The 24,940-nt window shown below is 44.7% G+C and overlaps 1 protein-coding gene across 12 annotated transcripts in view; it reads right to left on the reverse strand.

Annotated features, from left to right (window-relative positions):
* Nucleotides 1-24,940, reverse strand: part of Dcdc2c (doublecortin domain containing 2C) — a 69,882-nt gene that overhangs the window by 27,681 nt on the left and 17,261 nt on the right. For 11 of the 12 annotated variants that reach the window (XM_059248206.1, XM_059248204.1, XM_059248203.1 and 8 more), the window contains exons 4-9: nucleotides 20,019-20,147; nucleotides 16,831-16,968; nucleotides 15,131-15,173; nucleotides 13,958-14,081; nucleotides 11,729-11,829; nucleotides 5,622-5,690 (exon numbers count right to left, since the gene is read on the reverse strand). In XM_059248206.1, the coding sequence (XP_059104189.1) occupies nucleotides 5,622-5,690; nucleotides 11,729-11,829; nucleotides 13,958-14,081; nucleotides 15,131-15,173; nucleotides 16,831-16,968; nucleotides 20,019-20,147 (604 nt within the window). Of the gene's footprint in view, nucleotides 1-5,621; nucleotides 5,691-11,728; nucleotides 11,830-13,957; nucleotides 14,082-15,130; nucleotides 15,174-16,830; nucleotides 16,969-20,003; nucleotides 20,148-24,940 lie in introns of those variants that run through there. The other variant, XM_059248209.1, reaches the window with a different exon arrangement.

Consider the following 24,940-nt stretch of genomic DNA (forward strand, 5'->3'; position numbering starts at 1 on the left):
ATCATTTTGATAGCTAGGATGCAGATTTAATTCTAATAAAAAGCAAAATTCCCCTTCTGGACGGCTGAACCAAGGGGCTGGAGAGACGGCTCAGGGATTACGAGTTCTTGCTTTTTTTAAAGGGGACCAGAATTTGGTGCTCACAACTATCTGTAACTCCAGCTTCAGGGGATCTGATGCCTTCTTCTGACCCTCACGGGCACTGCACTCATGTGCACAAACCCCTACACAGCTATACACATACACATAGTATTAAACTTTTTAAATATAATCTTTAAAAGGCTGTACCAATTCACAAGCCACTCTAAGAAGTAGTACAGCTTTTCTGCACCTATATTTACATAAATATTGTCAGCTACTTGCAAGGATATTCCATAATAAATCATTAATCTAAATATTAAGTACTAGACATCTTCAACCTGAGTTTAGGGGGAAACACACAATTGCTTATTCATTTTTTCTTAATTAGGACTGAAACAGGTGTATTAGAACTTGGAAACTTGTCTTCTCAGTGAGTTTCTTACTTGTTTGATTTGCCTGTTTTTCAGTAGGCTGTCACTGTATTCGTGACTTTAGGAGCTCTTATAAATTAAGAAAATTTGATTTTCATCGCAAGTATTTTCTTCCTTGTTTTAGTAAACTTCTGACTTCATTAATTTTCTTTTTCAAAGACGAAAGTCTGGTTTTTCATCTAGAGAAAAAAATGCTGTGCCTTTGGGGATAATCACTTCTCATGTGTGATATAGAATTTAGGGACTAACACCCAGTTCTGTGCCTCTCCACCTTCAACTGGCCCATGCTGCTGTCTAGCAGCTCAAAGGTTTCCTGGTGTCTGCCAGGTTCTCCCTCAGATTCAAGATCAGTTTCCTCTGTGTTCCCGGGAGTGGAAAGATTGCTAGAGATGACAAGCACATGAATGAAGCCCAAGCTTCTCCTCTGAAAGCTTTAGGTCAACTAGAACCCCTGGCTCAGGTGCACAAATAACTCGAGTCAGGGCTAGAGTGACTGGATGGCAGGAGAATAGTGGCTGGAGAGCCATGGGGAAGACATGCTGGGGATCTAGAGAGCCAAAGAAAGCAGTCAGAATCAGCAGGGAGCCATGGAGGATATGAAGGCTGGACTGACAGGGGACAGGACAGACTGCTGTACAGCACAACCCAGGCAAGAAATTACAAAGTTTGCCCTTGGGGAGAGAAATTTTATTACCTAAAATTTAAAGTCTGTGTGTGTGTGTGTGTGTGTGTGTGTGTGTGTGTGTGTGTGTGTGTGTGGTTTAGTGTAGTGTGTGCATGCTTGTGTGGGTACATGCAGGAATGCATGCCTATATGCTCATACATGTGGATACCAAAGGCCAGTGGGTCAATGTAAGATATTTTCCCTATATTTCTCTCAACCTTATTTTCTAAGGTACTAAACCTGGGGCTCATCCACTTGGCTAGGCTGACTGGCCAGTGAGCAGCAGGGATCTGCCCACCTCCACACCTTGACCCACACATGTACCACACCAGCTGAGGACACAAGTGCACAGCTCCATTTCAGTGTCCATGTGAGTGGTGAAGATCAGAATTCAGGCCCTCATGTTTTCACAGCAGGCTCTTTACTCTGAACTATCCCTCCAGCCCCTAGAGTTTTTATATAGGATCTCCAACATAGGCAGATTTTTTTTTTAATTAAAAGATTAGCAACCCAATGTCAGGAAACCCTTGGTAGTCCCATGGGGTTTGGCATTTCCAAGTAGAAGGCACCTCTACAGCACCCTACAGAGCTGGCCTGAGGCCTCACTAGAGTGTGGTAGAAATTCAGGCCATCTTCAGTCTCATGTGATCTGTGCACACACACTCAGCCTGCTAGTCAGACTTTCTTCTATAGTCTACAAAGGAAATGAATGTTTCCAAAATCTTTACATTTGGTTTTATAAAATTATCAGGGAGTTTATAAAGTGTTGCTTCTCCATAAATCATTTACAATCAGTGGAACTAAACAGATCAAGCCACGGGAGCTGGTGAACAGGGCCAGTGAGATGACTCAGCAGGCAGAGGTGCCTTCCAGCAAACCCATGACCTGAGTTCCATTCCCAGTGTCTACATGGTGGAAGGAGAGAACTGACTCATACAAGTTGTCCTCAGACCTCCACATGTGCACCACGGTACCCACATAACAAATAAGTAAATAAATAAATAAATAAATAAATAAATAAATAAATAAATAAATAAATGAGGTTTTTTTTAAGATCTGGAGAATAATCCAGTCTACCCTGGGGTCCAATAGTACTTACCTAGTGTAATTAAAGTCATGTTCAATGAAGACTATTTGCAATAGGTAAAAGGACAAGTACACATTTCATTCTTCATGTCACAGAAGGGCTTTTCACATTTGCTAATGTTGTTGATAACATCCCACCTTGATGATGGAGACAGTATTGTGTATGGATGTTGTCAGGGCTGCTGTGACTGCACATTTAGCCTATTCCAGGGTCCTGAGAAGGAAGAACTCTCACACGGAAGCACGGCTCTATTTTTTTTATTTTTATTTTACACATTTAATGACAACATGAACACACTTGCCCACAACTGCTGGGCAGAGGCCTCAGGAGGGTCTCATCCTAATAAGTGCTTCTGAAAAGCTCTTTCAGGCTAAGGCTGTGTCAAGGGCTCAGTGCTGACCCTCAGAGCTGGGGGAGTGAGAGGACAGGGAGTCTGCTTCCAGGACAGACCATGTGATAGATGAAACTGTCATAGGAATAGATTGGGTCTAGCATAGTGAATGTAAGTTATGCTGCTGAATTTGATGCTTTAAAACTATCAAAATAGCAAAGTTTACATATTTAACACCAAAAAAATGACAACAGAAATTCTGTGATCAAATATCAGAAATATATTTTAAGATATTGTTCCTACTAACAACATCTCTTGCAGCTTCAAAGGTAACTAGCATTTTATTCTTGGATTGTATATTTATTTAAATTTGAATAACTTGGTCATAGGTAACTCAAAGCAAATCTATAGATGCTTTTTAACTGAATACAAGATGGTCTGGAACAATGACTCTTTGCAAGGAACACTTTCAAGTAAAGATCTGTAGACAAAGAGTTTACTGTGTGACTCACTATATCACACTCCAGTTTCCATGACGAGATTTTTTTCCCCTCTCTTCTCTTTTCTTTTTTCACTTAAATTTTGTTTGGACAGGGGGTCTCCAGGGGCAGAGGGCGGATACACAGGGACAAGAAATGAATGAGATCGAGATGCATGATGTGAAAGACACAAAGATTAAATAAAAAGAAAGTTTAAAAATAAAAAGATAGTCTGGAAGACATGTAAAATGATGAGACCATTTTAGCTGCTTAAGGACTTCACAGCCCTTCTTAACAGTGGCCAGGCCAGCAATAGCGTGTCTAAGAAACTTAATAATCTCAAATGCCCTAAAAACAGACTTATCAAAGAATGTACAAGTGACTCATTGAGAATGGACATGGAGCACTTTGGCCTGCTGGACAGGAAAGGTCAGTGGAGTGTGACCTCTCTTCTCAGTACCATCACTGGCTATTATAATGCACACAAACATTAGATCACTCAGAACCTTCCAAGACGTGGCTAGACTTGAGGGTCAAATGCTTTCAAGTTTATGGAGTGTGTCATACCAATATGCAAAGAGCACAGAGGACACACTTGTGAAGGGTGTGCTAGGAAGCAGAGAGAGAGGGTGCTGACTTGGAAGAACTGAATGTTCTCAGACACAGCACCAGGCAGTTGATTCTGATGTCTATGAGAAATGGACAGTGAAACCTGGCAGCAAATATCTATTCTGAGAAGAAAAACCAGCAACTGGTTTGGCTCACTGCAGGGAGTAAATACTCAGACTTTGGTGTGATTCAAATCTGGGTTGAAATCCAGGGTCCCATCCACTGATTTCAGACCAAAGTGTTGACAAGTTGTGTTTTCCATCCATCAGTTTTCCCTTTTTCTCATCATATATATATGCTTTTTAACTGAATATAAGATTGTGTGTGTGTGTGTGTGTGTGTGTGTGTGTGTGTGTGTGTGTGTGTGTATTATCTTGGAGTTGATGTGAGCTTGAGATGGCTCAGCACACAGGGTACTCAGAAGTACTCAGGGTGTCCCAGAATGCTCCCTCCTGCTATACCTTCCAAGTACTTGGCAACAGGAGGAATGACTGCTCTCTGCCACCTTCCACCCCAAAGATTAGGTCTTGGCCCAACTCTCTAAAAATGAGCACTTGTATCTGCAGACATTCCAATTATGTTGCTCACATTAAAGGGGATGTTTTGAATCATTCTATAAAATTAAATCTGCCATAGGCTAGTACCATGTCACTGATACATGAGACCCCTCCTAGGGGCCTGCACAGATTTCCACAGTGAGTCAGCATCACAGGGTGAACTTGGTGCAAAGAACCTGTGCAGAGAGCTTCCAAAACATGTGCGCAGCCCTGCCATGAACCCAACAGCACCATCTCCTGTCTCCATACGATCCCTGTGGGAACAAGCTTTCCCACTTAAGCTCTGGGGCACTCTCCATTATTATTCCCATTCCCAGGACAGCCTTACTCTGTGACACCCAAGACATTAACCTTCGCTCTTCATTTGAAAGTACCCCCTGTTCTACTGGACACACGCAGTCACCTCTCTCACTAAAAACCACCCCAAACCCAAGTCCTTCAGGGCTATATACAGAGGAAGGATGGACTCTGTGAAGGTGCCATTCTCCCAGACTCCCAAGCTCCTCTGGTGTGTTTATAAAACCTAACAAATGTCCTGTGGAACCTTCATCTTCCTTCAAAGGCCAGTTGCCAAGCTGGGTAAAGAGCCAGGGACCCTGTGGCATCTCCAGCACCCACTCATCCCTGGAGCCCGTGTTTGTTTGCAGGTGTGGAAGGTGGCCATGTCTGAACGGTCAGACTTGGGCAAGATCTCACTCTCCCTCAACCTGGCCAAATGTCTGAGACCAACTACTTTGAGAAACACCGGGAGACAGAGTAATATTGAAAACAAACCGAGACATCCATCTCTTACTGGCATGATCATGATCGTACATGTAAAGTATATTTTGTTTTCCCAGTGCACACATTTTAAGGAGACTAGAAACCACCAGGAATCAAGAGACCCCGGAACACACTGCCTCCCCAGACGACGTTTCCAAAACACCTGGACGGGAAAAATAAGCAGAAAGCTACAGCCCCATGTGCTGCACAACCTGAGCCGCCATCTACGGGAAGCTACACAAAGCCTGACCTCCCAGCAAGGGGCTATGGGCACGGCATCCCTTGGTGGGTACAGGATGGCTGTTTCCTTACAGAGAGTTCCCCCCACAGAGGCTGCTGTACTTCACCCGACCCACCTGTATGCTAAAAGCTGTTGGAGGAAAGCTGGCACAATTGTTATGGGAAGTGCAGTGGAGAACAATTAATTCAGGTGCAAGGGTGATTAGAATTACCCACATGGCTTCCCAAAACACACTGTGCTTCCACTCCGATACAAATCTGTGATCTGGGACCAGTCTGTGGTCCCAGATCTTTTACCATCAACCGTGAGTTCTACCCAGCCGATCACAGGAAGGCGGCTTGAACCCCTACCACCACAAGTAAAAACAAAATTCACTCACCACACCACTTTCCAGTTCCAGGTTGTTGTTGCCTATCTCATCAATTTCTTTAACAATTTCGGCTGGTACCTGGGGGGAGGAAATTATTGCCAAGTTGAGCCATGGTCAGTGCCATTCTCCTCTGGAAAAGCAGCGAGCGCATGAACCAGGGTGCGACTCTAGACCAGTTCTACAGACAGGGCTGGAAGCGGGAAATGAAGTTTTTCCAAATACAGAATTGTCTGCCCCGTTTTTACAGTTAGTTCCATCAAGAAAACAGAGAGATCTTGAGAGAGTCTCTATAAATTCTTTTCATGGAAACAAAAAACTCTAGGAGCTGGACCTGGCGGTAACACATCTGTAATTCCAGAACTTAAGAGGTCGAGGCAGGAGGATTATGAGTGTGAGGCTCGCCTGGGCTACAGAGAAAGTTAAGGCTAGCCTACCAAATCCCTGTCTGAAAAACAAATAACTAAGGGTCCAGGAGATGGCTCAGTGAGTAGAACACTTGGTGCCCAAGTCAGGAGACCTGAGTTGAGATCTGGACACTGATATGCATATCTGTACTCCTACTGTGAGACAGAGAGGTAGGAAACTCCCCTAGAAGTTCCTGGGTCAACTAGCCTGGGGTACAGAAGAAATATAAACAATGTGAAAGATGACAATACCCAGGGTATCTTCTGACCTCTGCACTCATGATGTGACAAGCACACACCCTCTCACATGAACACAAATATATCAATAAGTATTTGTAATTCATCGATTAATTTAAAATGCCATGGCCATGCCAGGTGCCTCTGGTTAGTTCCTTCTTAATTCTTGGTGTACCCGTGGTGACCCTAGCCAAAGGGCTATTGCCCATTCTGTAGGAATGCTCTGCAACCTAGCTGTTCTCAGCCCCTCAGAGCAGAGTACGCTCACTTGGCTTTCTTGTCCACCCCAGGCCTCAGGGCCTGCTGTGTCAGAAAGAGGGGGTGAGACCTTCTCCCCACTCAGTGAGAGCAGAGCAGTTCTGTCACTGAGCCACTTGCATTTTAATGCTGCATGTACTGAGACAGGCTGGCGGGCTGCAGCAAGCCACATGCATGCACCGCATGTCCTCAGAGGCTAGCCAGAACCCTGCTCACACAGGACACCCACTGGGGGAAGGTCCCCTCCACTGTCCTGATCCCAAAGGAAAAATAGCAACTTGGATGCTGAGTCAAGGCCACTCCCACTGGCAGGGGAAGGCAGGGCACACAGCACACCTGAGCTAAAATGGTAAAGAACTAACAACAGGTAAAGATCTACCCTTAGCAAAGAGTTCCAAGGACCCAGCAGCTGCTGCCAGCTGGCCTGGATCGTGCTAGAGCAGATCTGCATGGCTGTACAGACATGTGGGTTTGTATCCAATGCCCTGATCTCATTACGGTGGTGTGCATGTTACATGCCTACAATCTCATAGAAAAGTAATCCTAATACTATGTGTAGGACTGTTCAAACTACATTTTTAAAAAAAGCTTTTCAAACATTTCAAGGGTAGCTGATGTGACGACCATCACTATGTCACTCATTGATCCAATAAACATAGAGAAAACACCTGCCACTTTGAATCACACTCTGTCAGAGATGCCAGAGATCTTGAGCACAAACAAATGCATCCTCAAGAAGCTGGAGTCATTTGGAGATGATGAACACTCATTAAACTGTCAGCGCTTGAATACAGAGATGTAACTGTGAGGCCTGTGACAAGGAGACGTGGGACAGAGAGAAAACAAAATGGTGCTGAACATAGATGGTAGCCCAGTGAAAGACTGCCTCCGGGGATGTCTAGTAATCATGAAAGGAACTGGAAGTGCAGGCCAGCAGCCAGGACGGCACTGCAAAACTTGCTACAGGTGAAGCACCACACTCCGACTTCACTTTCAGAGCAGAGAGCAGGAGGGATACAGAGATGAGGCCGCGAGGTGCTGCCACAGTGGAGTGGTGGCCTCAGTGAGAGGCATGCAATCGGGAAACACTGGCACAATCTGGATACAGAACAGCTGGAAGGTTAGTCTTGGGAATGCCTCTTAGCTCTGGCTGAATGGGGGCATCACACATACCCCGAAACAGGCCGGGATCAATGTCTGGGGACATGGGAATAGAGACTCTGGTTATGGTCTCAGCCTTAGAAGAGCTGATGGCAGACACAAGGCCAGCAGTAATCTGTGAGAGGACTGCCTGACTCCCAAGATGTGGGACTCAGATTTTTTCATATCATGTTGGGGGCAAGGTAGATACAGAATGAGAAAAGGTGCCTCAACCCGGACCCTTCACTGAACTCTAGAAAGAAGTTACCATAGACAAAAGGTAACAAAATGGGGCACTAGTTTGGCAAGGTCCTTGCTAAAAAAAGAGTATTGTGGGGGAAAAGAGAGGCTGGAGATATCAGATGGAGGTGAAGGTCACTGTGTGAAGAGCTGCTAAGCATATGGAGTGTGGGAGTGAGTTCATGAGTAGTAACCATCAGCAGAAGCCAGATGAAGTGATGGGGAAAAGAAAAGAAGGCAAGAGAAGCCACTGCCAAGAAAAGCCAGCTGTGCACCTGCTGGAGAGGCAGGTGTTGCCCCTGGAGTCAGGCCAAAGCAGGGTCCATGCTCATCTGTAACAGGCAGGTTTGACACTTCAAAGAGATAGGATCCCAAGAGCAGGAGAAGCTGGATATGGGGGTGGGGAATAAGGCACCTTATTGATCTAAAGCACCAGGTTCCTGGGAGGCTCTTGGGGGTCTGTACCCCTCTTTAAAACCTGGGAAAGACTCTGCAAGAGGACAGACACCTTCTCTGACATGGAAAAGTGTGCAGAGTGCAGATAAACGCTCATGAACTGACGTGATGGCTGCCTATCTCAAAGCCATTGTCTAACCTTGTTCTTTGTTTAAAAACTAAACTGCAATTATTTTTCAAGTGTCAGTCATAACTTTCAGGGGACCCAGAAGTGAACCATAACTGACCATCGGGGCTCGGGTGCCTCTGCCTGGCTATGAGGAGGACTAGATACAAGTCTTTTAAGGGTCCCTCAGAAAACATCTCACTACTCAAATGAGGTAGCCTCTGTTCTCCTCAACAGCAGTCTTGCCTCAGTACACCCCACAGAACTGAGGCAACCTGCTGAACCAGCAAGCCTGAGACTAAAGTCAGTGTGCTGAGGAGGGCGGGAGGGGTGATGAGAGAATAGGAATATTCATCACACCTGATGAGCTGAACCTGCTGCGTCTAGAACTTCCATCTCATCACGCAGGCCTCTGCAGAGTGTTAAAATACTCTGTTTTAACCTGTTCATTAAAGCATATACCCACAGGGCCTTTCGTAGCTACCTCTGAGCTGCTCTACACACCTAGAAACCCCAAAGCCCTAAGGCTCCATTATTACATGTCGCCTAATTAGGCGATCCCCAGAGAATGCGAGCCTGTGCTGACCTCCTGATGAGACCCATCATCTCAGCCTTCCTTGGTCAGTGACCTGTTCTTGACTGTCTGGGGGTGGCAGGGTCGGGGGAGGGATGTGATAAGCGCAGGAGGTGCAGTCAGGATGTGTTGTGTTGATGTCTAAGCAAAGACTCGCCTTTTGCTGTGACTCTTTGAACTCCAGTGACATCAGTGCCCATCCCTCACCACCTCTCTGATGGACAGTCACCCTCACAATAGTACTGGGAGGTAATGAGTGTCCCAGCACGAGCTGCTACTGTGTTGGACCAATTTCACCATCTCCCTCTTACCCTCACCTTCCATCATGACAAAGCAAGAAGTCTCTCACTAATGTCTCTCAGTGCTGGACTTTTCAACCTCCAGAAATAGGAGCTAACACACCTCCACTCATTACAAATGCCCTGGGCTCAGGTGTGTACATATCAAGGTATCAGGTTCAGTCCTTCACATTTTCTGTCAGTCCATCCTTCTCAGGCCTCACTGGAGGACTTCCTCATCTGGGAATGGTACAAATTCCTGTTTTTTGAAATAGAACTTACTATGTGCAGATTAAATTCAAAACCATTTCTCCAAAGAAAGAATCAAAGGGCCATGTCCTGGGCTAACCAGAGCCTGCAACTGCAGAAACCTGTTTACCCTTAAACATATTTACACAAACAAATATAACTGTATCCATGGAAGATGCTATTATTCATCACTTGACATCTGTGCTGGATAGTTTTGCGTTAACTTGACACAAGTAAGTTATCTGAAAGGAGGGAACCTCAATTGAGAAAAGACCTCCATAAGATCCAGCTGTAAGGTATTTTCTTAATGAGTGATTGATGGGGGAGAGTCCAGCCCATTGTGGGTGGTGCCATCCCTGGGCTGGTGGTCCTGGGTTCTATAAGAAAGCAGGCTGAGCAAGCCAGTAAGCAGCACCCCTCCATGGCCTCTGCATCAGCTCCTGACTCCAGGTTCCTGCCCTGTTTAGATTTCTATCCTGTCTTCCTTCAATTGACTAAAATGCAAAAATGTAAGCCAAATAAACACTTTCCTCTACAACTTCCTTTTGGTCATGGTGTTTCATTGCAGCAATAGAAACCCTAAGACAACATCTTTAAGTGAGACAAAATTCCAACAATGGTATTTAAATATGATTGCCAAAGCACTCATCTCCTGATGGCAGATAAGATGTGATAGCCACTTCATGATCCATCATTATGCTTCCCAACCAAGACTGTTTGATTAAATTGTCTCTGTTGTGGCCTATTTAGCCACAGCTGTGAGAGAAATAACTAATACAGGAAATTATTGCCAAGGAGCCAGGCTGTTGCTGTGGTAAACCTTACCACATGGTTCATAGGCCTCTGCAAATGATGTGGGGGGGGGGGGAGCCACAGGCTAGAGAAGCCCTAGAATGCTGTAAGCAGAGCTTAATGGGACATTCTGACAGGAGTCTGGAAAACCAGAGCACCAGAACTCATACAACGGAAGCCTTGATAATGAGGTTTCAGACTAGAGCAAAGACCGTGCGGGCAGTGGTTCTCAACTCTCCTAATACTGTGACCCTTTAATACAGTCCCTCACCTTGTGGTAACCCCCAACTTTTTTTGTTTTTGTTTTGTTTTGTTTTGTTTGTTTCTTCGAGACAGGGTTTCTCTGTGTTGTTTTGGTGCCTGTCGTGGATCTCACTCTGTAGACCAGTCTGGCCTCAAACTTACAGAGATCCGCCTGGCTCTGCCTCCCGAGTGCTGGGATTAAAGGAGTGTGCCACCACTGCCCGGCAACCCCCAACTTTTTTTGTTGCTCATAACTGAAATTTTGCTACTGTTATGAATCATAATGTAAATATCTGATATGCAGAATATGTGATATGCAACCCCTGTGAAAGGGTCATTCAATCCTCAAAGGAGTCAAGAGCCATAGATCGGAAACCACTGTCCTGCAGACAATGGGACTACAAGCTGTTCAGGTTACAGAATCTGGCTGCTTTCTGACTGTGTGTTAAAATTTAAGGGTGGGCTGAAGTCAAAAGTAATGGACTAAGTTATTTGGCGATTTCAAATCAGAAGAACATGCAGGCTGTGGCATGGTTACTGCTCACTGCTCTTAGCACTATAGTAAAAGGGAGCAGGGAGATATGAGAAGGCACAGCTTAGAGGGGAGGGAAGTAGAGGGGGTAGGAAACAGTAACAGGGATACCACACCTAGGGCACTACACCAGGTATCCAATGTGCATGGAGTCACCTCCATCTGTGGGGAAGCATATGGAGGATCCACTCCACTGCTTTTATTCCACATTCCATTATCTCACAAATGAAACTGAAAGGTAGTATGCATGCCACGAGCCCTGATAGACACTGGAGTGTCAATCCTGAGCAAAGCAGACTATCCCACACACACACACTCTGTGGCCTTCACAACTTAGACAAGGGCAGAGATGGTAACCAAACAGTGGTACACTGTTGCCACACAGGTGACAGTTGTTCAAATGGCCCCTTCAACAGAAGTGCTGGAGGAAGGAAGAACAGGTATGGACATGTCTGGCATGAGGACTCTTAAGGATTGGTAAGTAGTTAACTGGTAGAACATAGAACCTTCTAGAGGCCAGGGAGAACTTGAGGGTGAGGCTGTGGAAGGGGGTAGAAGTAGGGGCTGACACAGCTGAGTGAAGATGATCCCAGCCCTTGCAACCCACCTGGTCAACCGGCATCTCCACCTTCACCTCTGGGTCCTCCTTGACTTCCAGTGCTTCCTGGGCCTCCTTAGCGGGAGTCTGTGCTTTATACACGTCACCTTCTAGGGGAAAATAACAGACAATTGTTGTGGAATATTATTTTAAGATGTGTTACATCTGTTTATGCTGTGGAACATTTGTTTAATGATGCAAAGATGTGTTGCATTCTTTTATGTTGCATTTGTTCAACTCTGTGAAGCTGTGTTACTGTGCCTGCCTAAAACACCCAATTGGTCTAATAAAGAGCTGAATGGCCAATAGCAAGGCAAGAGAAAGGGTAGATGGGGCTGGCAGACAGAGAGAATAAATAGGAGAAATCTGACAAGATCAAGGAGCAAAAAGAGGAGAAGGACATCAGGGGGCAGCCACCCAGCACACAGCCAGACACAGAATAAGAAGGAAAGAAAGGTATACAGAAAGAGAGAAAGATAAAAGCCCAGAGGCAAAAGATAGATGGGAGAATTTAAGTTAAGAAAAGTCTGCTAGAAATAAGCCAAGCTGAGGCTGGGCACTTATAAGAAAGAATAAAGCACCAAAAAAAAAAAAAAGTGGTAAAAAAGCCGGGCGGTGGTGGCGCACGCCTTTAATCCCAGCACTTGGGAGGCAGAGCCAGGAGGATCTCTGTGAGTTCGAGGCCAGCCTGGGCTACCAAGTGAGTTCCAGGAGAGGCGCAAAGCTACACAGAGAAACCCTGTCTCAAAAAACCAAAAAAAAAAAAAAAAAAAAAAAAAGAAAGAATAAAGTTCCGTGTGTGTTTATTTGGGAGCTGGATGGCAGGACCCCAAAAGAGCCAAAAAAATAAAAAAGAAAAGAAAAAACTACAATCTTTTCAAACCAGCAGAAAAACTGATCCGCAATTTACATTTTCTGAAGCAAATCAAAGTTTCCACTCAGCAGCTCCTGAGCTTCCTATACCACCAGAGAACCGCCCAGACGGGGTCCCTGCATATCTGCATGTCCGTCTCTCCCCTCTCCCCCTTTGCTCTTGCTTCTACAGAGGCCTCAGCTCAGTGCACAACAATTTCTGCAGGGTCTGTCTAGTTTCCATCTCCATGAAGGTCCTGGACCCTTGAAATCTTGAGCATCTTTATGTCAAGAGGCTTTCTATACCGCCTAGATATTGCAAAGCCACAAAGCAGTGTGGGAGGGGCTTCTCACACCTGCTTCCTGTCTGTATAACAGTGTGGGAGGGGCTTCTCCCACCTGCTTCCTATCAGCACTATAACCAGATGTTGCACCAAGTCTTTCCCCAGGTCTATCAGACTGAAAGCGAGACCACCTCAGGAAGAGCATCAGACTGAAGCACCCAGCAGGGCAGAGCAGAAAGGACAGGACAGCAGGAAGAATGAGAAAGGTATGACAGAGCTATTTTTTTTTCTTTTCTTTTTTTTTTAAAGATTTAATATACAGCATGTATGCCTGCAGGCCAGAAGAGGACACCATATCTCATTATAGCTGATTGTGAGCCACCATGTGGTTGCTGGGAATTGAACTCAGGACCTCTGGAAGAGCAGCCAGTGCTCTTAACCTCTGAGCCACCTCTCCAGCCCCCGACAGAGCTATTTTAATTGTTTCATTTTACGGTCATGTCTGGATCTCTCTTCTAAAGAGACACGGGACAAGCTAGATGTCTTCTATGTTCAAGGTTCCCTCAAAAGTCGGGTTCATTTGATATTGGTCTTACAGCAAGGATATCATAGTCCTCGCATGCATGTGAACGTGGAATTTATTTTAAATATGTCATTTTTAAGGCTTCCTGTTGCCCTCAGCTTAGGAAGGTTACTGCTCTTGTCAGCAGCCTACTACAGCCCCACAAGCTGAACACTTGACAATCAAGTAAGGCCAAGAAAAGACCTTGCAGAATAAGCTTTGTCTGAAACACACACCATACATATACACACTATACACACATGCACCACATACACCATATACATACGCACTATGATACACATACACCTCACATGCCATACATATACACACCATACATATACATACACCACATACCACCTACATATACACACCATATACACACACATACCACACACATCAGACATATATACACTACACACCATACATACCACACATGCACACACACACACACATACACACACACACACACACACACACACACACACACACACACACACAAAGCGCTTTTCATAGCCTGCAGGAGATGAACTGCCCCATTACCTGCACCACTTTGAACTAAAGGTCCCAGGGGTGTCTTCTTTTTCTCTTTGGCATAATAAACAGAATCCTGGATTTTAGGTAGCACGTTGTCACTTTTGAGAGGCTCTTTTCTTTTGAACTCCACCTAGTAGGCAGATTAAGAACAGAAGGCATCAGGAGTTCAGGCCACCTTGAGTCCTTGGTCCTTGGGATGGACAAGGGCAGGAAACCCAGGAACCCAGGAAGCCTTAAAAGGTCTCACTACTCTTGTCCCCTTCTGAAGGAGGTGAAGGGGAGATCCTGTGCTTCCTTCCCAGACCCACTGCTGGGAAGGTCATTTGGCTTTCCAGCTTAGGGTGGGATTGGGTGCTGCACCAGGGATGGCACAAAGGGACTTCTCATCCTTTGGGACATGCTTTGAAGTCTACCAAAAACTGCTGCTCAGGAGCACCCCAAATCTCAAAAATTCAACCGTGCCACAGCACAGATATGTAAGGGGATCCAGGATTTATTTTTTGCAATCTTTAGACAATCTGTAGATGATAACAACAAAATACACAGTCATCATAAAACCTAATGTTCTTAATGTCCCCCAACCCTACACCATTAACTGTCTTTATGCTGCAAATAATCCTTTTTTCTTTTTTTACATCTTAATTCAAGTATTTGGAAGCAAATTCAGCCAAATATATAAATGTTCACTTCACACAAGGGACCAAGTAAAACGTCCCTGCTCGTGTTAAAGAGTGTTGCATAAGCCAAGGTTGGGCTGTAAATACAGAACGCAAGACCTCAGCAGAACTGGTGTCGGCAGCAGCATTTTGGCACACTGCAGTGTGCCACGTTCAATGCTCTGTACTGTACTTGTGAAATGCTCCCTGAATGCCCGAAAGCCTCAGCTTTGTACTATAAATATATTTTAAAAGACAAATTTCAAACTTAAAAGATGATCCACAGCATACTGATCTGAGTGCCTGGGGTCTTAGTGCAGACTGCCATGCTGTGCCACAGACATCTCTATGTGCCTCCCTGTTCTAGGCTCTGAGCTCCAAAGAAGACTCTATCCTCCTCCTCCCTCTCTCATGGGCAGGTCTGGCTCCTCCAGTAACCTTAAAGCTATTTGCCGCCCAGGGCCTTCAGAAGACCAAGAGACACCAGAATCAAAACAGTGGTCACTCATCTTTCAAAACTTACTTTTTTCTTTGTTTGTATGTATTTATCATTGCCTCCAAACCTCCTGAAAGGCAAAGACAGGCAGTTAGTACATTCAAGCTCAGCCTAGACTCGCCTTATCTTTATAAATTACAGAAGCATCCTTGACCTAGAAAGGGGACCTGCTCCCTAAAGAAGACCCAGCTGATGACAGTAGCTATCTCCTAGCTCAGGAGACAAGGCCAGGAGATCTTTGAGAGTCAGGTGGCCCCTTGTTGATTAGAGAGATGCCTGGCCCAGGGTGGCATAGTAACAGGGTTTGGAATGCTAGAGGCGGCCAGACATTTTTAGCAGTTTTGCTGTTCTCCAAAGCATGGATTATTCATATACCTCTCACTTGTTCATATAGCTGTCACCATTACCCAGTAAAGCAAGAACCTGCTGGCTTCTCTACCAGGAACCAAAACACTCCACACCTCAGGGCTGATCAGTGGCAGAACTGAGATTGAAACCTGCCTGTCTCCCACCCACCAGACACAGAATTCTGGTCTGACTGGCTATTTTGCGTGCTTCCATACCCCTTCCTAACTCATGGGCACTGGGGCCTGCACCAGCAGCTGATGTACACACTGGACATGCCCCTCCAACACCATTCTCAGAGGGACACTGCCCTGGACTGTCTGTATCCACAGTATAGATTCAAAGCTCTCAACGACTGTGCATCACTCCATGCCTGATTTTAGAAATGCAAGGTTCAAATATATATGTGTGTATGCATATATAAGCATATATATTTAGAGAGAGAATATATAGATAAATAGATAAATTATTAATAGGCAGATGATTGATAGATGGATGATAGACAGAAGATAGAGGATATAGAGATAGATGATTGATAGATAGATAGATAGATAGATAGATAGATAGATAGATAGATGATAGATAGATAGATAGATAGATAGATAGATGATAGACAGATAGAGATAGATAGACAATAGATGATAGATAGATAGATAGATAGATAGATAGATAGATAGATGATAGATAGATAATAGATAGATAGATAGATAGATAGATAGATAGATAGACAGACAGATAGATAGATAGATAGATAGATAGATAGATAGATAGACAATAGATAGACAGACAGATAGACAGATATCACATCATGTTTTACTACTGAATAGTAATCAGAAGGACTTGGGAATGAGAGACAAATATCAGCAACACTCAAATGGAAAGGCACAGAGACCAGGGAGATGGCTCGGTGGGTAAAGACACTTGACACTGACCCTGCCTGTAGGCAGAAGTTTCTCCCCTGCCTGCCTGTTCCCAAATACCCAGCAGCTTCTTCCCAAATAATTGACTTGGAGGCTTAATATGACTTATAAATGCTCAGCTGGTAGCTCAGGCTTATTACTAACTAGCTCTTACACTTGATAATGACTACTTCACCTGACAACCTGAGTTAGATTCCCCGAGCCCACAGTGTGAAAGGAGAGAACTGACTCCCACACTCCCCAAGAATGACATGGCATGCATCCCCTAGATAGGTAGGTAGATAGATAGGTAGGTAGGTAGGTAGGTAGGTAGATAGATAGATAGATAGATAGATAGATAGATAGATAGATATGAAGGATAGATAGATAGATAGATAGATAGATAGATAGATAGATAGATATGATGGATGATGGATGGTCAGATTGTTTTTAATTTAAAGGAAAGGTACAAGTTGTACTCACTGCTGGATCTCACTGGGGACCCGTGGGGACTTCCAGTAAGGAAGAGATTTGAAAGTCTCCAGTCCTGCAGCAACATAAAAATAATTGTCTTGCAAATCCTTTGAGTTGTCCAAAAGATGCCCATCCATCGTAAACAATCTGTGAACACAGGAGAGAGGATTTGGGAAATGGCAGCCCAGGACATAGGGCACTTTTTCACCTGGTCATTTCATAATGACCAGCAAGTTGAATACCTGAGAAACTGCACTCTCCAGTGAGCATGTGGAGCAAGGCAGGAAGCCTGTGGAAGCTGCTTTTTCTGAACTGCATACTTTCCGCTTAGAGCTCTTTAATTAAAGTGTATTTTTCATTATGCATAAGTCCTCAGAGGGTCTTGAGAACATGATCAGCTCTTGGTTTGTATTCAATTAATTTTAACTAGTAGCAGCTAAAATTAATACAAATTGGCTTACATTGTTGTAGCAATGCTTTAGAAAGAAATCAGCATTTGTTAGCAAATAATGGGCCTTTTTATAATGACCCAATGACTTCATTTAGTACTCTTGGGCAAGTATTCACTGTCTGGTTAATTTAAGAAAAGATTCAATTCATTCCATTGTCAGCCCGTTACACATAAGACAATGAGGAGGAACTACACAAATGGAAGTGACTGCTCCTCAGAGTCAAGGGTCCTCGCAACCTCTGAAGATAAATACAAGGTGCTCAGTCTGCTTGTCTCCTGAAAATCCAAGTGTAGGTGACATGGTTCCCAGCCCATAGCACTACTGGGAGATGATGGGACCTTTAGGAGGTAGAGCAGGTACAAAGAAGCTGAGCTAATAGAGTCAGGCCCTTGAAGGGGTATTAGGACCCCAGCCCCTTCTCTGCTGCTTCATGAGGTCAACAACATCTTCAGACATGTACTTCTACCATAATGTGGTACCTCACTGCAGACCCAAAAGCAATGGGACAAAAGCTGTAGAGTGAAACCAACGAGACTGTGAGCTGAAGCAAACCCTTTTCCATATCAAGATGATTACCCCAGGTATTTTGTTATAGCAACAGAGAGCTGACTAACATGGGTTTCAAGAGGAGGAAGATGTAATTCAACCATGGGCTTCAAAAGACCAAAGGAACTCATTTGTCTTGAAGAGTGGTAGCAGGCTACCCATCATGTAGGAATAGGTGAAGCATTCTAGAGTGGCCAGAGGGACCTATACAAAAATCCTAAACCCGCCAGGTGGTGGTGGCACAAGTCTTTAATCCCAGCACTTGGGAGGCAGAGCCAGGTGGATCTCTGTGAGTTTGAGGCCAGCCTGGGCTACAGAGTGAGTTCCAGGTTCCAGGAAAGGTGCAAAGCTACACAGAGAAACTCGGGTGGGGGGAGACTTCTAAACCCAGGAGTCTGCCTATCACTGAGGGCAAAATGCCAACAGGATACACAAACATGTAGCTGAAGGGCAATTAACAGGAAGGGATTTCGTCATTAGATCATTAAGAAAGAAGGGCTGGTTGACCATCGATCCTTGGGATCCTTGGTCAACCAGCCCTGATTACTTAATAGTTCTTCTAGTGAGAGACCCTGTCTCAAGAAACAAGGCAATGGTCCCCAAGAATGAAACCTGAAGTTGATCTCTGGCCTACATATGCACGTGCACGCACACACACACACACACACACACACACACACACACACACACACACACCCGGGTCGGGGGGGGGGAGTGATAAATATCTCTAAATGTCTCCAATCTTTTGCTTTACCAATTAACAGCCAATTCAACTACTTTCCCAAAATGAAGGTGTAGTTGGACCCCCTGGTGAGGACTCAGGGTTCCCCTAGTTCTTTCCCATGGCCCCCTTCAGTCTTTCCTCCTAGCCCATCTCCAGTTCTCTGTGACCCGCCAACCTGCAGAACTTTTCTCTACCAGAGACACACAGCTGTCATAGGAGGCTGGGACTATGGTAGGAGACCTTCGTCCTCCTTCCTGCCCTCCATTCAAGCCTCTTCAGACTTACCCTTAGTCCTGCAGCAACCTGCCCACAGGAGACCCATTCCCAGCCCATCTCCATTCCCTTGGGACTTGGCCTCTTGCTATTGACCCAGGGTCCCCCTAGTTCTTCCCCACCTCCCTTCTCAGCCTCTCCCTCTAAACTATCTCCATTTCTATGTGACTCACCTACCCCAACCTACAGAACAGCTATCTACCAGAACCCCCATAACCAACACACTTGGCTAGAACCCAGGGACCCCACAGCCACCCTACTTGGCTAGGATCCAGATTGGGCAACACCATCCAAAGAATGGAACATCCACCCAAAAAAGATGAGACCAGATATCTACACCAACAAATCCCTCAAACATCATAACTCCAGATACCTAGATCCCAGCCCCCAAACACAAACATAAACAACCAAGACAATATGCCTCCTACAGTGACGGGTGATGCCCTTCTCCCATGCACCATACCTATCCAGTCTCTACCTTCCATCACAACTGCTCCTCTGTTATCACATACGACATGCCACACACTGAATGATGTGCTGAGCATATATGCCGACTTTTAGAAATCACTAAAATATCACTTTCCAGATGAAGAAAAAGGTACCAAGGAAGTGAGTGTTCTTACAATCTCAAAGATACAGATGGCGGGAGACAGACTTGACCCTAAAGCCCTGGTGAGAGGCTGCGATTCTGGGCTGACTCCTTTGAACCCTTTTGCCCTATAAAAGCAAAACTTCCTCACTCGTCTGCTGAGTTTTGCCTTCATGACTGATTTCCCCATGTGGTCCCCCAACTTCTATAGGCCACCAAGTACTGCAGTGCCTCCTCCAGCTACAGCTCAAGTAGGGGTTCTGGGGTGCATGGTTCTTTGTTGTTTGTTGTTGTTGTGTGCGCAGTGAGGGGTACACTGTGCTAAGGTGCATTGTGAAGTCAGGGGACAACTTTGTGGAGTCAGCTCTCTCCTTCCACCCTCACAGACGTTCCAGGGACCAAACTCAGCTCACTAAGCATGCCTGGCAAGCGCGTTACCCATTGAGCCATCCCACCGGAGGCCCTTCCTTCAGATGCTGTGGCCCCTGCACAGAGCTCATGCCCAGTGCTCAATGTTTGTTGAATAGATTCATGAAACCAGCTTAAAATAAAGGGGGAACACCCAGTTCTCCCCTCCAATCCCCTCCTGACTGCCCACCTGAGAGTGCCTTACTTTCGAACGCCTCCCAGAGGGAAGACTTTTTCTCCAATGATGGCCAGCACACTATTCCAATCTGACAGGCTGAATTTGGGTATAATAATTTTTATAGGTGGGATGAATATTCTTCCATTTGTGAAAACACTGTAGGGATAAGAAGAAAAAAGCATCATTACTACCTTAAAATCGAAGGGGGAAACACTGAAAACTCAAAGAAAACAAAACATAGGTGTATTTACAGAAATACAAAAGTATTCTAATGCACTGAACCACCCTTAACACTACGCCAAGTCCTACAGTACAGTCTTCAAGTCTGCTGACGTAAAAATGGTGTTAGGAAAGCACCGTTTTTGCATTGCATTGTGACAGGGGCTCACGTAGCCCAGCAGGCTGGTCTCAAGCTCACTATGCAGCTAAGGATGACCTTGCCCTTCTGTTACTCTTGCCTCCACCTCCCAAGGGCTGAGATTACAGGCATACACTTCCGGTTTATGCACTGCTAGGGATGGAGCCCAGGGCTTCATGCGTGTGAGACCACACTGTAACAACTGAGATCTGACCACAGCTCAGAAAGTATCTTTCCATATAGCTAAAGGTACCCAAATGAATGGGACAAAATTTTACTTCTTAAAAGTGTTATGTTGCCGGGCAGTGGTGGCGCACGCCTTTAATCCCAGCACTCGGGAGGCAGAGCCAGGCGGATCTCTGTGAGTTCGAGGCCAGCCTGGGCTACCAAGTGAGTTCCAGGAAAAGGCACAAAGCTACACAGAGAAACCCTGTCTCGAAAAACCAAAAAAAAAAAAAAAAAAAAAAAAAAAAAGTGTTATGTTTCCTATGGTGGTTAAATTAGAAGAAAATAGTGTCCAGTTGGAAAACAAAAGGGGGAATTATATCTGGAAAATGCAGTCATGTCCCTTGTCACAGAGCCTAGAGAGACACCCAGTGGAAATGCTGCATGATCCTCTGGAGAGTTGGTAAAACACCTGGCCTCACCCCCAGTCTTCAGGCAGCAATATGACCCCAATAGGCTTAGTTAATTATTGCTGTGTGGGGAAAGGTGTACTGAGAACCTCTTCAAAACTCAGCCAAAGCTCCTGTTTTATTTGCTGTGCCCCAGGAATCACCACCCCTGAAAGATAGTTTCAAAGTCTCATAATTTTCATTTAAAATAGGGTAAAATAGACCATGTACGGTGGTACACACTTCTAATCCCAGCACATAGGAAGCTGAGGCTGGAATATTCTATATTCTAGGCCAATCTGGACCACATAGAAAGAATATGTCTCAAAAAAAAATGTAACGTACAAGGCTTATTTCTTTTAGCTTATGTTTTCTTTAACAGTGTGTGAGCTCAATTGTAGAACTCTGACTTGCAAGTTTCTTTGTGTTATTTGCTGTTGTTTATTTGGATTCTTTTCCCTTAAATGTGAATAACTTAAACTATAGTAAATGTATCTTCTTCTCAGAGACACTATAAACACTGGTTGAATGTGTTGTCCCAGTGGACAGAATCTGCTTCCTCCACTAAAGCTTTGAGGCAAGAGAGACTTGCAGCCACCCAGCTCCAGACTTCAGCTTCTTCAGTATTTAAAACACTGCCTTGTAAGAAAAAAAATGGAGCAGACAATGAAGAGTCCACACAGTGTTCCCAATGACTGCAAATGATTTGTGTCAAAAACCTTTCTACACAAGAGGAACCCACAGAGACAACTAACCTGGGCTCATAGGACTGACAGCTAGGGAGCCGGCATGGGACCCACCTAAGCCCTCTACATATGTGTGACACTTATGTAGTTTGGTCTACTTGTGGGAGTAGGACCTGTCTCTGACACTTGGGCTGGCTTTTGGAAACCTATTCCTCATACTGGGTTGCCTTACCAAGCCTTAATACGAGGGGAGGAGCTTAGTCCTACCTCAACTTGATATGCCATGCTTCATTGACACCCATGGGAGGCCTGCCCCTTTCTGAACAGAAACAGAAGTGGATTGGGAGGGATAAAGAGGAGGCGGGAGGAGAGAATGAGAGGAGAGGAGGGAGGGGAACTTCCATTGGGATGTAAAATAAATGAATCAATTTAATTTAAAAAAATCTAAATACAGATTAACAAAAATAAAGTACTTTAACACAAGCTTGTTATATTTTGCCTACATTTTTAAGGTTGCATGTGCACGCATATGTGTGTGCATGTGTGTGTGTGTGTGTGTGTGTGTGTGTGTGTGTGTGTGTGTGTGTAGGCCAGAGGACAACCTCAGCTTAACACTATCTAGCTGGTTTTTGAGACAGAGCCTGGACCTCTCCAAGGAAGTTAGGTTGGTTGGCCAGTGAGCCTCAGTACTACATGCATCCCCTCATCTCTAGTGCTGGAATTACAAGTGCTGACCACCATGGGTTCTGGGGACCAAATTCATGTTTGCAAAGTAAGTACTGTATCAGCTGAGCCATCTCTCCAGTCCCCTAACTTTTGAGGTTCCAATAGGCAGTCATCACCTGAGTGTTGAGAATAGGCACGTCCACACACCACCCATATAGCTAAACATGAACAATGTGGATAGCATAACAAGTGAAATCAATGTAATACCCACAGATCCCATCACTCCCTGCCATAAAATCTACCTCACAGAAATTCGGACACAGACTTTATGTGTGAAGATCTCTCTCACACTATCGTTATTTAAAAAAACAAAGATTCAAAGGCCTAAATGTCTGGTCAGAGAGCTACAGTTAAATCATGATACTGTAATACACTAAGTTACACAGCTACCCAAAACGGTTCATGTTTTCATTTGCATTTACCAAGGGTTTGTGACCAAATATAGTGAGTGCATTAAAAAATAATTAAATTAAATTAAAAGCAGCTTTAAGCTTCAGGAGGAAAGCACATGCATCTACGTGCCTCGAGGCTACCAGTGGTTGTTCTTCAGGAGTGCATACCTGGGGAGTTTGAGCCTTTGATTTTAGATTCCCACATTTTTCTTAAGCAAATAAGATGTTTAAGGTAAAGGAAAGAAATACATATAATCTCCAGATCTTAAGTTAGGGAATTCCAAGTTCAAATGAGAGACTAATAAATCACTTTGAAGTTGAGCAGGGACCTTCAGGGAATCCAGATGCCTTGTAGAGCCAAGGTTGTCCAAGGACCCAACTGTCAGTCTCCCCCCAGTGCTCTAGGGAGCAGCACAGCCAGCCTTATCTAAATACCCACAGTTTCCAGAAGTCCTCCATGAATAGGTGACAGACAGCCACACATTAAATCCATCCATGGTGAAATACATGCTCATGGTGCTTGTGGACTTCAAGATGATATAGCTGTCTCACCAGGCATGACATATTGATAAATGCTGATAAGAAACTATCTCCTGGGTAAACTACATATAAAAAGCAGTGAAGGCATCCACAGTGTACATACAGGAGACTACCTGAACACAGAGCAGTTGTCTATCACTGCTAGGAAAGTCACTAGAGAACTTGGGATGAAAGATGGGAGGAAGATTTGCTTTGTTGGTATCTTTTACAACTGTACACTCTCTCTGTAAAATATAGACCATTTATAAAAAGTAATTCTGAAGTAGGTGAGGAGAGGCACACGTTGCTTAGTCAACACACTACCTACTATGCTACATTTAGACTTTCCAGCAATAGAGGAAAGGAAAATATTCTAAATTTTGGAAGCTGGGAAATAGCATATGGATCTAGATGGAGCAGTATGTGGATTTTAGCCAGTGAGTGATGATGGTAGCTACTGTTTACTGCACGCTTCCCATGTATGTAATAAAGATACGTTATAAAGTCTCAAACTTTCCAGTAACTCAGTAAAACAAATACCACAACTCTGGGACCCAGCTGAAGAAACAGAGGCCAGTGGCTTCCCTAGTCACAGAGGCTCATGGAAAGCCAAGTCTTTCTGACTCCAGCCCCAAAAGAGTTCTTCTGACTAAGCATCCTTTCTATGACATATCTCCCTTCTCAGAAAGGTTGATGGCCACAGCTGCAAGAAAGCTAGGGCCATGTTTATTCCTGTTGCCACCATTATGCTAAGGTAGCCAAATTCTGCTGTGTTGGGGAGAGCCATGGGTATCACCTCACACTTTGGGCTGGCTGCCTCTTTCCTCCCTCAATCCACTGATAAAGCAAACACTTTTGTGGTGATGTATTATCTGTGTACCCCAATAAAGTTTATCTGAGGATCAGAGGAAAAAGCCAGCCACTGTATTTGACATTGAAGTCAGGCAATGGTAGCACATGCCTTTAATCCTATCACTTGGGAGGCAGGGATCTGTCTGGATCTCTGTGAGTTCAAGGCCACACTGGGAACAGAGCCAGGCATGGTGGCACACATCTTAAATTTCAATTCTAGTTAACCATAAAGGTCTGGAGGTCTGTACAGACAGACAGGAAGTGACAGAGCTGGGCAGGAAGAGGAAGTGATGTAGCTGGGTGGAGAGAGTAAATGAGTGAGCAGAACAGAAAGGAATATATGTGTGGGTATACAGGAAGTAGGTTTCTTTGGAGGCTGAAGGTCAGTAAGGTGAGGTTGGCTTTGGCTTGTCCTATTCCTCTGATATTTCAGAATTTACCCCAATATCTGGCTCTGGGTTTTTTATTAATAAGACCGTTTAGCAATTCATGTTACACACTTTTACCCAAGAACCAATTCAAATTGCAAGCTGGGTTGAATTGGAAAGTCCTTCAATACCAAAGTCAAAGCCATGGCCTCTAGAGTTGACTTTAGAACTGCCTCATCCTTCCTGTCACCACTCATTCCCTGCTGGACAGTGAGGTCATGAAGATAAATATCCATCAGTTTCTTGGTCTTCCCTGACCGGGTACATTTAGCAAATGTATGGGGCAGTAGAGTGCTGGAGTCAAATTGAAGCAGGTGGACAGCTGGACTTCCTGTTCTCTTTGGTCTCAGCTTCCCCACTTCCAAAACTGGAAA

Source organism: Peromyscus eremicus, chromosome 22 (assembly GCF_949786415.1).
Source record: "Peromyscus eremicus chromosome 22, PerEre_H2_v1, whole genome shotgun sequence".
NCBI lineage: Eukaryota > Metazoa > Chordata > Mammalia > Rodentia > Cricetidae > Peromyscus > Peromyscus eremicus.